The sequence below is a fragment of the Gekko japonicus genome, unplaced genomic scaffold, assembly GCF_001447785.1.
Source record: "Gekko japonicus isolate JY-2015 unplaced genomic scaffold, Gekko_japonicus_V1.1 scaffold2393, whole genome shotgun sequence".
Classification (NCBI taxonomy): Eukaryota; Metazoa; Chordata; class Lepidosauria; order Squamata; family Gekkonidae; genus Gekko; species Gekko japonicus.
This window is the reverse complement of record NW_015164730.1, coordinates 249569-264266: the sequence shown is the minus strand read 5'-3', so window position 1 is coordinate 264266 and position 14698 is coordinate 249569. Positions and strand designations below refer to the sequence as shown.

General features: G+C 47.7%; 1 protein-coding gene across 1 annotated transcript in view; it reads right to left on the bottom strand.

Annotated features, from left to right (window-relative positions):
* Nucleotides 1-238: 238 nt before the first annotated feature.
* Nucleotides 239-14698, bottom strand: part of TMEM266 (transmembrane protein 266) — a gene marked incomplete at its 3' end in the record, with an annotated part of 50127 nt that continues 35667 nt past the window's right edge. Inside the window, exons 5-7 of the mRNA XM_015409612.1 lie at nucleotides 5085-5141; nucleotides 3025-3163; nucleotides 239-354 (exon numbers count right to left, since the gene is read on the bottom strand). Of these exons, the coding sequence (XP_015265098.1) occupies nucleotides 239-354; nucleotides 3025-3163; nucleotides 5085-5141 (312 nt within the window). The remainder of the gene's footprint in view (nucleotides 355-3024; nucleotides 3164-5084; nucleotides 5142-14698) is intronic.

Genomic DNA, 14698 nt, shown 5'->3' with positions numbered 1-14698 from the left:
AGCAGGCTGCAGAATACGGTTTTTGCACAAAAATCAGGCAGGCTGCAGAATACAGCGTTTCCGTTAACCTGTACCCAGGAATGAGCTTTCATTTAATGTATTTCTGAAAGTGTCTGTATATACAGCTGTGTTCACACATATGCAGAGCTGACCTTTGCTTTCTATGAAAACACACATTCCATTCAGCATCACTGTTAAACTGCTTACTTATGCTCTTGTGCACACAACTGGGCCTTACCCCTTGTTCTTGGCAGATCTGAGTTAGTCTTTCCAGCTGTTCGTCTTGGATGACTTTCGCCTTCTCGTATTGTTGAATCACCATTTCCATCTCCACTTTTACTGGCAGTACGTAAGCTAGGAACCACAACAAAGCAGTCTGTGAGCTTATGGGGAAAGACAGCCGTAGCTATAATAAGTGCAGCAACCCCACTGGCTTCCTGAAAAGTCTACCTTTGCTTAGCCACTGTGGGAAGAATCCTTTAAAAGTAGCCCGGTCCCAGCTTAGCCAGGTCCTTAAGAAAGTAACAATTGCCATCTCCAATGAAAGAATCAGGAAGCATTCTCTTGTGTGTACCTATTGCTTTGGGGTTTCCCCCTGTTTTCTGCATGTGTTTTGCTTCCCCGAGTGGTTGATTCGACATTACATTGCTGTATGTCTGGCATGAAAACCTGCAGTTCACTCTGCTGTGGCCGGCACACATCGGCACACATCTACAGGGAGATATGCCAGACAGTGATGTAATATTGAACTGACCACTAGAGGGAGCAAAACACATGCCGAAAAGACACCCCCCCCCGCGCAATACAGATACACAAGCAACAAAAATGAAAATGCTAAAGAGACCAGTATTCAGAAAGGCCTCTGCCTTGTCAGCATTACGAAATATGGATGAATGGTACTCATTCTGTCTAAAGCAACTTCATACGTATTCTCAGGGTAAAGTTCTGAATGGCATGTTAGAAGTGCATATAAATACAATATATGATTGAGTCAACATGACACCTTTTTGAGTCCCATTTATTTCAGCTTGAAGTCCTGTTTACTTGGGGAGAGGTGCGGCGCCGTGATAAGAGCATTACATGTAGAATGTTGTGGATTCAAACCATGGCTTCTCCAGTAACAAGGAACTCCAGGTAGGAGGATTCGGGGAAAGACCTTTTTGCTGCTGGAGACCCAGGAGAGGCAGTGTGTTGCAGAGAAGACAATGCTGAGCTAAGATCGACCAACAATATGGCTCTGTATAAGGTAGCTTTGCATGCAAATATATAAAGTAAAGGTTTCCCTTGCTTGAAAGCCTGTCGAAATACACACACACACACACAGAGGGCTATTTTTGGGCAGGAACGCACAGGGACGGAGTTCCAGCTGGCTCCCGAGTTGGCCACGCCCAGCAGGAACTCATTAGCATAATAGGCCACACCCAACAGCAGAAGCTCATTAGGATTGGCTACAATTAGGGGTGTGTGGCCTAACATGCAAAGGAGTTCCTGCTTCCAAAAAAAAACAACAACCCTGGGTTTTGACAACAAACAAGGTAAAGAGAATAAGAAGCAAAAGATGGGTGTGGCTGGATTCTGGTAACATGGGGTGTGGTCTAATATGCAAATAAGCTGTGATGTCAGGGGTGTGGCCTAATATGCTAACGAGTTCCTGCTGTTGGGTATGGCAAATAAATACATTATGCTAATGAGTTCCTGCTGGGCTTTTTCTACCAAAAAAGCCATATATACTCTTATTCCACAGTCACTCCACCAGGTGCTCAACAGTTACCATGCTAACATTTAAGTACTGGCTATTCTTTCTCGGCCTTCTTCACAGTGGCCCCCCACCTTGTGGAATGGCCCATTTGAGGAGGTCAGGAAGGCTCCCCACTCTCCTGGCTTTCCATAAACAACTCAAAATTGAATGATTCAAGAGGGCTTTTCTACACAGGCAATAGGGTAGCATTGTACAAAATGATTCACAATGCTATTGGGATAAACGATTAGGGACTGTGGTTTATGCTCCTGTGTACAGTTTGCTGTACACTGGATCCTCTTATGTAATTTTGCATCATTTAATGTGTTGTGTTAACACCTACAGTTTGCTTCAGTCCTGTTTTTTAGACTTCTGGTTGGTTCTACAACCCTAATACTCTTGCGTTGTGTATTGAACGTCCCTTCTTGTGTTGACTCACTCTGTGTAATCCGGCTTGCATCCCAGCGAGAAAGGTGGATTATAAACAACATAAATAAATATGTATGAAGGGAGCAATCTAACCGCAAATCCGACTCTCCTTTTTAAATCAATACAACTTAAATGATGGGATTGACTCTGGCTGGCCTGGACTTGTACGAAACAAGAGGCTGTTGCTTCCACGCACCCATTTCCCAGTTTTTTGTATCCAACACCTGCTATCTCTACCATAAGAACATAAGAGAAGCCATGTTGGATCAGGCCAATGGCCCATCCAGTCCAACACTCTGTGTCACACAGTGGCCAAAGCCCAGGTGCCTTCAGGAGGTCCGCCAGCGGGGCCAGAACTCCAGGTGCCCCCCAAGCACCAAGAATACAGAGCATCACTGCCCCAGACATAGTGTTCCATCTATATGTTGTGGCTAATAGCCACTAATGGACCTCTTTTCCATATGTCTATGCTTGTGGTTGCTTGAAGCTGTCTATGCTTATAGCTGCCACCACTTCCTGCGGCACTGAATTCCACGTGTTAATTACTCTTTGGGTTTTTGGTTTGGGTATCCTGGTTTCCAAACCGAGAACAATGTTTTGAACCTGCATTTTATACTCTCCAGAGCCAACAAGTTTTCCAGGCGACTGGAAATTTCGGTCCAGAGTTCTAGCCATCCTATTTGAAACAGGAAACCCGAGCTGAGGCAGAAGCAGGCGGATGAGTTGCCCACCACATCCAACCGAGCCAGCCGACTAAACGCTGGCTTCCCGCTTCAAAGAAGCGCGAGGCGAAGGCCCACCGAGAGGTTTCAAAGAGGGTTGTGCTTTTTTTAAACAGGCGGAAAAAGATGACTCACCGTCAATGATTCTCTTGACTCTCCAGATTCTCAGGGTGATGATGAGGCTGATGGCGTCCCATGGGCTGTTTGGGCCATTAGCCACAGTAGAAGCCACCATCGGAGCCAAGGATAAGATGATCACAGCACCATCAAATACCTAGCAGGAGGAAGGCGTCATGAGTCACAATCACACATATTTTACAGAAAGGGACTATCTGATTGTCGTCAGCTACGCAAGTGTCGTGTCTAAGTCTAGCCGCCCCTCTCCAATTCCCTGTCAATCTATTTTTAGGAGCTATCACACTTTTATTTATTTGATTTATACCCCGCCCTCCTGGCCGGAGCAGGCTCAGGGCGGCTTACGTAAAAGGCAGTTGCTAAAACAACAATCTAAATAAAAGCTTAATCGCAGACAGACCGTTAACTTCTCGGAAAAGCTGAAGGGCAGGCTTGCTCATTTCGTTAATGTAGAGCTGCATTCGCATAAGTCCTGAGTAGGGGTGTGCAAAAAATTGGGCAGAATCAATTTCAGCCGGCAGAAAGTCTCCGACATGTCAATTTCGGCAGTGCGAGCCAATTGGGGAGTCTTTCGGCCAGCCGAATGTCAGTTTCGGCCCCATTATATCCTATGGGCCATTGAAGTAATGGCGAAAACATAGGGTATATTCTGGGGGCTGGAGGGGAGGGGGTTTGAGGGAGAGGCTCCAAACTCGCAGGATAGCTGCTGGAGCCTCTCCCCAAGACACCCACCATGTTTCAAGACCATTGGACCATGGGGTCCAATTCTATGTCCCCCCAAACAGGTTGCCCCCATCACCTCCATTGTTCTCTATGGTGGGGGGAAAAAGAAATTCGGTGGCAATCCGATTCAGATCAGAGAATCTGAATCGGCCTGCAGCAGCCCGAAAGGGGCCTGAATGGGCCATTTTTGGGGGTGCATTCGGTTCAGATGAACCGAATGCACATCCCTAGTCCTGAGCCCTGGCACACAACCGCAAAATAGGGCAGGGTCCCAGTACCTTCTGGATTAACAACCACAAGTGAAGTTCATCCCACTCTCCCTGTTGCTCTGTTACCCCACGGCTCCATGTACATCGTTTCTTTTTCTTTGCCTCGGGGAGGGGCTGTGGCTCAGTTGGCATGCGTGAGGTCTCAGGTTCAATCCCTGCCACCTCCAGTTAAAAAAGGACCAGGCAGTAGGCGATGCGAAAGATTTCTCTCTGCCTGGGGCCCTGGAGTGCTGCTGCCAGTCTGAGCAGACAATACCGACTCCGATATGTTGTCGAAGGCTTTCACGGCCGGAGTTCATTAGTTATTGTAGATCTTCCGGGCTGTAGGGCCGTGGTCTTGGCAGTACAACTAACTAGCTAGCACTTTATGACATCAGACTGTGTATAATGGTTTTATATGGTTTTATCTTTGTTATAATTGTTTTTTGTTTCATCTTTTGTAAGCTGCCCCGAGCCTGCCTGCAGGGAGGGCGGGGTAAAAAAAAAATCAAATAAATAAATAAAATTGTAGGACCTGACGTTTCTCGACACAGAGAGTACTCCCTCTTTCTGTGTTCTATCTCTGGGGATGCCAGTCACAGCTGCTGGCGAAACGGCAGGGCCTACAATGCCAAGGCCACGGCTGTACAGCCCAGAAAATCTACAACTAATACTGACTCCGATGGACCAAGAATCTGATTCAGTATAAGGCAGCTTCATGTGTTCATGTGTCCTTTCCTCCATTTTATCTTCACAACAACCCTGTGAGGTGGGCTGGACTGGGAGAGGGCAACTTAGTTCAAGGTCACCCAGTGAGCTTTGTGGCAGAGTGGGGAACTTGAACTCGGGTTTCCCCGGTTTTGTCTAACTAGCAGTCCAATTAATACTTAAAATGTTGTTGGGGGAGGGGTTGCAGCGGCTTCCGGCAGCTTCGTTTTACTGCAGAGTCAGAAATCTGGATGAGGATCGCGGAGGGCCGGGGAACCTTCCTCATTTGGGTGTGCTAATGTGCAAGTTAACCTTAGTCGCGCCAAGAAACATTGCAGAGGATGGGGACTCTATTAAAAGACGAAAAATACGTTTACTTACCTCTATTTTGTTTTCAATGTAGTCCCATATACCGAGAACCACAATTCTCAAAATAGTCTGACAAAAAGGACAAGACAGAAAAGAGAGAAGGGGAGGGGGGAGCAACTTTCAATTAGCTTGCATTAGCTTTGTTATTTGATAAGGAGGCAAAAATCATCCTAAAAAAAAACTAGCAAGTGTCTCCATCTTATTTAAAGTACCCAAACAATTTTTTCAATAGTATGGATGAAATGTAGACAACAGAACCACTAATGCCTGGGGAAGTGGTTAACAGCTTTGAAGAAACCGCCAATAGTAAGAAACATGATAAAAGTTCCCTTTTTATGCATGTGGCTTCTATTTATTATTATTTTTTTTAAAAAATCTGCCCATTCTTTAAAAGTTAATTGCTTTATTTATTTTAAACATTTATTAGGCACCTATCTCCCTTGCAGAATTCAAGGCAGCTTACAATATAAGAGAGAGAAGAGATTGGACTTATACCCCGCCCTTCACTACCCGAAGGAGTCTCACGGAACGGCTTACAATCTCCTTTCCCTTCCCCTCCCCACAACAGACACCCTGTGAGGTAGGTGGGGCTGAGAGAGCTCTTTCGAGGACTGCTCTTGAGAGAACAGCTCTAAGAGAACTTGGGACTGACCCAAGGTCACTCCAGCAGCTGCATGTGGAGAAGTGGGGAATCAAACCCGGTTCTCCCAGGTTAGAGTCCGCGCTCCTAACCACGACACCAAACTGGCTCTCTCTCTCTATAAATAAAGCATTATAAAAAGACACCATCAAGACAACCTATAAAAAGTCACCGGCTCCTTTTGCTGCATTTACATTTCTATCCATAATCAAAAGGCACACCCTTTTGAGACAGAAGACACAACTCCTCTCTAAGGACTAGAGGCATCAGCTGGGCCGCTTCCACAGAGCGGCTGCCCTGCAGTGGGGAAAAGAGACTTCCTGGATGGTCTTCGGAGGCCCAGTCTACATTTGGTAGCAGCATGAGGCAGTAAAGAGCGATGCTCCCTCTAAGCTGTGGAGTCTTGTGAGCGAAAATTCTACTTTGTGAGCTATTGGCATTAAAGTTGTAAGCAAGTGATTTGGCTACTGCATAAATTAGTTTGCTCTGGAGCCATCCTTTCTGAGCTAAGACAAAAATGTGTGAGCTGGAGGCTAAAAAACTGTGAGCTAGCTCACGTTAACTCAGCTTAGAGGGAACACTGGTAAAGAGGTTGCCGAGACCTAAGGGGGCAAATGGACCGTACTACTACAGACTGCAGGTGGACTGGATGCATTTTTACATTTTTGTTGTTGTTCAGTCGCAAAGTCGAGTCCGACTCTTCGCGACCCCATGGATCACCTCACGTCAGGCCCTCCTGTCTTCCGTCGTGCTCCGGAGTTTGCTTAATTTCATGTTCGTTGCCTCGATAACACTGTCTAGCCATCTCATCCTTTGCCGTCCCCGTCTTCTTCGACCTTCAATCTTTCCCAGCATCAGGGTCTTCTCCAGTGAGGGCTCCCTTCTCATTTGAGGGCCAAAGTATTTGAGCTTCAGCTTCAGTTTCTGGCCTTCCAGGGAACAGTCAGGGTTGATTTCTTTTAGGATCGACTGATTCGATCTCCTTGCAGTCCAAGGGACTCTCAAGAGTCTTCTCCAGCACCATAATTCAAAAGATTTTTTACATCACAATGCATTAAAAAATCCCTCCAAGTAGAAAACTAGCTCAGCAGGCAGCAAGCTAGGCCCGAACGTTTTCCCCCGGGGGTGCTACCTTGTTATTTGCAGAGAGGTTCCCCCCCAATATAGAAGCATTCTAAAGCAGCCTATTGCATCCACAGTCCAAACCAGTACTCTGCTGGTGGAAAGCACTGTCAAGTCGCAGCAGATTTATGGTGAGCCCATAGGGTTTCCAAGGCAAGAGACGTTCAGAGGTGGCTTGCCGTCACCAGCCTCTATGCAGCAACCCTGGACTTCCTTGGTGGCCTCCCATCCAGATACTAACCAGGGCTGACCCTGCTTAGCTTCTGAGATCTGATGAGACTGAGCTACCTTGGCCCATCCAGGTCAGGGTGTAGTATACTCTAGTAAAGGTTAAAGGTTCCCCTTGCTCGAAAGCCAGCCGAATCCAACTCTAGGGATGTGGGTGCTCATCTCTGTTTCCAAGCCGAAGAGCCAGCGCTGTCCGTGGTCCTGTGGCTGGCATGACTAGACGCCGAGGCGCACGGAACGCTGTTTACCTTCCCACCGAAGGGGTACCTATTCATCTACTTGCAGTTTCTGGCTTTCGAACGGCTAGGTGGGCAGGAGCTGGGGCCAGAGGCGGGAGCTCGCCCCGTCACGCGGCACTCGGGTCTCGAACTGCCGAACTACCGACCTTCCGGACTGCAGTTCAGCGTCCTAACCGCTTGCGCCATGGCAGCCCACAGTCTACTCTACCACCTCAGAATTGTCACCATATGACACTGCGTTGAGGTTAGACCTTGGTTCAGTGACATCTGGGGATGATAAACCCGATCTGGTGTCAGGGTTGCCAGCTCCAGGTTGGGAAATTCCTGGAGAGTTGCGGGTAGAGCCTGGGGAGGGCAGAGTTTAAGGAGAAATGAAACACAACCCAAACCTGAGGTCTTTAAATTATACTTCAAGCCTGTTTGAACAAGCGGGATACACAAGTATCAAACATCTTTGCGCCGCTACTTGGGAAAAGAGGGCCGCTGCCTCAGCAGTACTTTGGGAAATCTATATTTACTTATGCCCCACTTTTCCTCCCCGGCGGGAGGCCAAAGCAGCTTACAACACTGTTCTCGCTCTTCCCTTCTATCCTCCCCACCAGTGTTCCCTCTAAGCTGAGTGTGAGCCAGCTCACAGTTTTTCAGCTTCCAGATCACACATTTTTGTCTTCGCTCAGGAAGGAGGGCTCCAGAGCAAACTAATTTATGCAGCGGCCGAATCGCTCGGTCACAACGTTAATGCCAGTAAGCTCACAAAGTGGAATTTTTGCTCACAAGGACTCCACAGCTTAGAGGGAGCATTGCCACCACCATCTGAGGTAGGTCGAGCGGAGAGTCCCTGGTCCGAGGTTACCCAGTGAGCTTCCATGGCGGAATGGGGGTCTGACCCCAGGTCTCGCAGTTCCTAGTCCGACATTCTAACCACCATACCGGCTCTCAAATAATTAAAAAACGACAACCCAGTTGTACTATTTAGCCAACAAGCGAAACAGAAACAAAAGCAGGAGGAACAGAGATAGTGAATTCCTAGACAAAACCTTGCTTTCTCTTGGGTGACAACTTCCTTTGAGGACTACTGTTCTTTACAGAAAGGTTTCTAATTAACTCCTGGAAATATACATATGTGTTCACACACACACACAAGTTACACATCTCCTAATTAATCCCAGTTTAAAAACAGTTCTTTCTACAATTGAAGAGAATAAAGAGCGCCCACGTGTCATATGAATGATGCCGAGATATCATTCATTCATTCATTCATTCATTCATTCATTCATTCATTCATTCATTCATTCATTCATTCATTCATTCATTCATTCATTCATTCATTCATTCATTCATTCATTCATTCATTCATTCATTCATTCATTCATTCATTCATTCATTCATTCATTCATTCATTCATTCATTCATTCATTCATTCATTCATTCATTCATTCATTCATTCATTCATTCATTCATTCATTCATTCATTCATTCATTCATTCATTCATTCATTCATTCATTCATTCATTCATTCATTCATTCATTCATTCATTCATTCATTCATTCATTCATTCATTCATTCATTCATTCATTCATTCATTCATTCATTCATTCATTCATTCATTCATTCATTCATTCATTCATTCATTCATTCATTCATTCATTCATTCATTCATTCATTCATTCATTCATTCATTCATTCATTCATTCATTCATTCATTCATTCATTCATTCATTCATTCATTCATTCATTCATTCATTCATTCATTCATTCATTCATTCATTCAGAGGAGGAGGAGGAGGAGGAGGAGGAAGAGATTGGATTTATACCCCACCTTCACTTGGAGTCTCACAGTGGCTTACCATCTCCTTTCCCCTCCCCTCCCCACAACAGACACCCTGTGAGGTGGGTGGGGCTGAGAGAGCTCTGACAGAAACTGCTCTTGTTCAAGAACAGCTGTGCCAGAACTATGGCTTGCCCAAGGTCATCCAGCAGCTGCGAGTGGAGGAGTGGGGAATCAAACCCGGCTCTCCCAGATCAGAGTCCGCGCACTTAACCACTACACCAATCATTCATTCAAAAATATCATTCACACAGAGAGAGAATTTTGCAAGAAGTACAGAAGCAGTACTATGGAGAGAAAAAAGGAATGCAGAGTGTGGGTGTGTGTGGAGGGGAACCAAACAAATAAAAATCAACAGCCTATGGGAAACGGAACGGTGGTGGTGGGAAGTGCCATCAAATCACAGCTGACATGGCAACCCTGTGGGGTTTTCAAGGCAAGAGACGTTCAGAGGTGGTTTGCCATGGCCTGCCTCTGCATTGTGCCCCTGATATTTCTTGGAGGTCTCCCATCCAAATACCAGCCAGGGCAGACCCTGCTTAGCTTCCAAGATCTGACAAGATCGGGCTAGCCTGGCCTATCCAGTTCAGGGTAGGAAACCGAATGGGAAACACAAAAACCCTGTGTCAGGGTTGCTAGAATACATGGCCCTAGCACAGCAGATTCAAAACCACGGTCCTCAAGTGAGCAGAGTCCAGCAAGGCGGCCAAACTGAAGGAGGGATCCTCACTGTGAATTTGCCTCCTTAGCCGGGACATGGTAACATTTTACTTATTTATTGTATTTATACCCTAACCTTCTTCCCAGTGGGGACCCAAAATGGCTTACATCGCTCTTCTCTCCTCCATTTAATCTTCGTGACAATCTTGAGCGGTTAGGCTGCAAGACTGTGACAGGCCCAAGGTCACCCAGCAAGATTCCATGGCAGAGTGGGGATTCGAACCCGGGCCTCCCAGATCCTAGTCTGACACTTTAACCACTGCATCACGCTGGCTTGGTTGTCACGTATTTAGAAACAGCAGAGCTGCATCCTGCCCGTGCAGAGAGAGCCAGTTTGGTCTAGTGGTTAAGTGCGCGGACTCTAATCTGGGAGAACCGGGCTGGATTCCCCACTCTGCTGATGTGACCTTGGGTCGGTCACAAGCTCTGGCATAGCTGTCCTTGAAAAAGAAAAGTTTGTGTCAGAGTTCTCTCAGCCCCACCTACCGCACAGGGTGTCTGGGGTGGGGAGGGGAAGGGAAAGGAGTTTGTAAGCCGCTCTGAGACTCCAAGTGAAGAGCGGGGTATAAATCCAATCTCTTCTCTTCTTCTTCTTCATACGTTATGCTAATGATTCGTTTACCTGCTATCACGGGCTTCCTGCACATGACCTTTAAGCACTGCTTGGGAGGAGGAGGAGGAGGAGGAGAAGGAGAAGAAGAAAAGGAGGATGAGGAGGAGAAGGAGATTGGATTTATACCCTGCCCTTCACTCAAGAGTCTCAGAGCAGCTTACAAACTCCTTTCCCTTCCCCTCCCCAAACACAGTGCTGCTAAGTGAACACAGCTTTTGCTTTTCAGTCTCTTCAGCCAAGGGGTGACATGCTTTCCCCGACCATGAATACACACATAATAGAGATATTCCTTTCTCCCTTCTCCCTTGGGGTAGGAGAAAGGCCACATAGACCCGAACCAGTGCCAGAAATCAATTTTTGCTGCGGGTCATCTTCCCTTTCTATAGACAGGGCCACCGAATCTTTCATGCAAAGTGCCTTGCAGGGGGCCGGAAGAGCCCGTGAGCTCGCACACATCTGCCAGTGGCGGAAGAGCACCGGGGACTGGGGTGGCAGAAAATTGAAAAAAACGATTCACTGGGATTGATGCTTCCATCAGTGGGGCGACGGCCTGTGAAACGAGCGAGTAAATTTGAACGATGGCGAGATCTGACAACTTAGCGCAGATACACAGAGGCATGCATGAGGACATCAAGAACAGAAGAAGACTGCGGCGGCAGCGTGAACGGCAAGATTAGGAAATGCCCCTGAACCTGAAAACAGGTTCCAGCGCAATCTTTACATTACTCTAGACTTCCACAACCAGGGCGTGTGAGAGTCTTTGTCTGCATGTGTAAACTTTCAACGAAGTGAACCTGGAGACTTGTTAGGTGCCCGTATTTTCCCCAGCCAGTAATGTTAGTGTCTAATTCTCCGAACTCCTGCCAACCTAGCAGTTCGAAAGCAAGAAATTGCAAGTAGATAAATAGGTACCCCTTCGGTGGGAAGGTAACAGTGTTCCGTGCCCCTTGGTGTTTAGTCATGCCGGCCACATGACCACGGAAACGTCTTCGGACAGCGCTGGCTCTTCGGCTTTGAAACGGAGATGAGCACCGCGACCCTAGAGTCAGACTCGACTGGCTTTCGAGCAAGGAAACCTTTACCTTTACTAATTCTCCGAAGGCTATCGCACAATTTCACTGGAAAACCATTCATCGTTTCCAGTTTGCTCCATACGCCAATCAGAAAGGGTGCCCTATAGATTTCTTCTTCCCTTTGTCTTTTGAATATGTTTTTTTTAAATGCATAAATAAAACCCTGCTTGACAGGTGAGAAAACGGGAAGGAGGAGGGGAGAGAAAAGAAGTGGAACTGGCTGGCCAGTTCCCTTGTGCGGTGTGTACGGTGTGCCACTCTGCTGCCAGTTCCTGGCTCCCTGCAGGAAGGACGGCCATCGGCTGCCCAGTCCTGCAGAGCGTGTTTGTTTTTCAAAATTAAGTTTGGGGGGGGGGGGAGTTGGCCAAGTTCTTTTCCGAGCCGGCCCCGTGTATTCCCACCATCTGTGCGACTCAGCCAAACTTATTAGCTCACCTCACTAGACATTTGGTAATAACAAAGAACGAAAGGCATTGCTGCTTGCCCAGCTAATATATAAATGTACGACCTAGGTGACACATGGAGCCAACTTCATGCCTTGTTGAAGTACTGGAAAAACAACAACAACAACAAAAGGGGTTATTCTTAATGGGGGATTAATCTGCCTTGGTACATTTGGTACCGATCAGTGCTTCAACAGCGAGGCAGCCAGAGAGGGGGCAGTTGTTCTTGCTCCACGTGACCCTTGAGAAATTAAACCCCTTACTCATTGGCTCGATATCCCGTTGTGACAACCTTGGAGATAAGGCGACAGAACATAAAGTTTAGCCACTTTGGTACACAGGGGAAGACCAGGAGAAGGAGGAGGAGGAGGAGATTGGAAATACCCTCCCCTTCACTACCTGAAGGAGTCTCAGAGCAGTTTACAATCCCCTTTCCCTTCCCCTCCACACAATTACTCTAGACTTCCACAACCAGGGAAGGTAGATGGGGCTGAGAGAGCTCTTGACAGAAACTACTCCTGAGAGAACAGCTCTGACAGAACTTGTGACTGACCTAAGCTCACACCAGCAGCAGCATGTGGGGGATTGGGGAATCAAACCCGGTTCTCCCAGATTAGAGCCCGCGCTCCTAATCACTGCACCAAACTCAGGACATTTTCAGCTACCACATTTGCTTTGTGTCCTGTGCTATATCTTAGCCTCCACGGGTGCTCTGGTGATGTTCACACTGATCAGAGAGTGTGACCCTCGCAAGGCATGATCTGCCGCCATTTGCAATTGTGGGAACTGGATACTGGATAAACATATGGAGCAGAGGTCCATCAGTGGCTATTAGCCACAAGGCATTGATAGGAATTCTCCGTCTGGGGCAAGTGATGCTCTGTATTCTTGGTGGGGGGGGGGGGGGGCAACAGTGGGAGGGCTTCTAATGTCCTGGCCTCACTGATGGACCTCCTGATGGCCCCTGGTATTTTGGGCCACTGTGTGACAGAGTGTTGGACTGGATGGGCCATTGGCCTGATCCAACATTGGCGTCTCTTATGTTCTTATGCTCTGTATTCTTGGTGCTGGGGGGGGAGCAACAGTGGGAGGGCTTCTAATGTCCTGGCCTCACTGATGGACCTCCTGATGGCCCCTGGTATTTTGGGCCACTGTGTGACAGAGTGTTGGACTGGATGGGCCATTGGCCTGATCCAACATTGGCTTCTTATGTTGCGTTAAGAGAGCCGTGGGTATCAAGCTCTTTTGCAGCAGAACCCCATTTCTAAGCTTAGTCTACCTTTTGGCACCCCGCCACTGTGTCACTGCAAGGTCTCAGCTGTGTGATCTGGAGAGGCGATGGGTGGAGGTGGCTGACGGCAAGCCAAGCCCACAGGGATGAATAGGGGCGAAGGAGGGGATCTGCCAGGGTCACCGGCTCTGGGCTGGGAAATGCCTGGAGATCTGTGGGGTGGAGCCTGGGAAGGGCGGGGTTTGAGGGGGGGAGGGACCTCAGCAGGCTCTAATGCCACAGAGTCCACCCGGCAAAGCAGCCATTTTCTCGAGGAGAACTAATCCTGGTCATCTGGAGATCAATGGTAATAGCGAAAGATCTTCGGGTCCCATCTGGAGGCTGGCAAACACGAGATATGGCCCTTTTGTCTCTCATTGCTAGGAAGAAAGAGTGGGGGGGCCCCCACCTGGTCCCGCAGTGTGTCCTCTCAGCTCAAGAGCTTGAGCCGTACAACCCACCTGTGATGCTGCACTTGTGAGGTCATGACCTGTGGCTTGAGAACAACTGCCTTAAAAGGGCGAGATTTTAATCCAGTAGGACCTTAAAGACCAATGGGATTTCCAGGGTATAGCCTTCTGAGCAGTGTTCCCGCTAAGCTGAGTCCCAGATTAGAGCCCGCGCTCCTAATCTACACCAAACTCAGGGCATTTTCAGCTACATTTGCTTTGTGTCCTGTGCTATGTCTTAGCCTCCATGGGTGCTCTAGTGATGTTCACACTGATCAGAGAGTGTGACCCTCGCAAGGCATGATCTGCCGCCATTTGCAATTGTGGGAACTGGATACTGGATAATTTGGCCTTCAATCTTTCCCAGCATCAGGGTCTTCTCCAGTGAGTGCTCCCTTCTCATTTGGTGGCCAAAGTATTTGAGCTTCATTTTCATTATCTGGCCTTCCAGGGAACAGTCAGGGTTGATTTCTTTTAGGATTGACTGATTTGATCTTCTTGCAGTCCAAGGGACTCTCAAGAGTCTTCTCCAGCACCATAGTTCAAAAGAATCTATTCTTCGGTGCTCGGCCTTCCTTATAGTCCAACTCTCGCAGCCATAAAACAAAAGGGGGCGGGAAATAGTGTGAGCTAGCTCACAGTTTATTTAGCCTCCGGCTCACGCACTTTTGTCTCTGCTCAGGAAGGATGAGGCTCCAGAGCAAACTAATTTATGCAGCAGCCAAAATCATTCGCTCACAACTTTAATGCCGGCAGCTCACAAAGCGGAATTCTTGCTCACAAAACCTCCGCAGCTTAGAGGGGAGCATTGCTTTTGAGTCTCAATGCTCCCTTTGTCAAACACCATGGCTTTGACTCTCGAAAGCTGATACCTTGGAAATCTTGTTGGACTTTAAGGTGCTACTGGACTCGAATCTTCTGCTCTTCTACCGCAGACCAACGTGACTACCCACCTGAAACCGTCTAAAAAGTAATCACAGGAGGGGAGAAAGCCACGGAG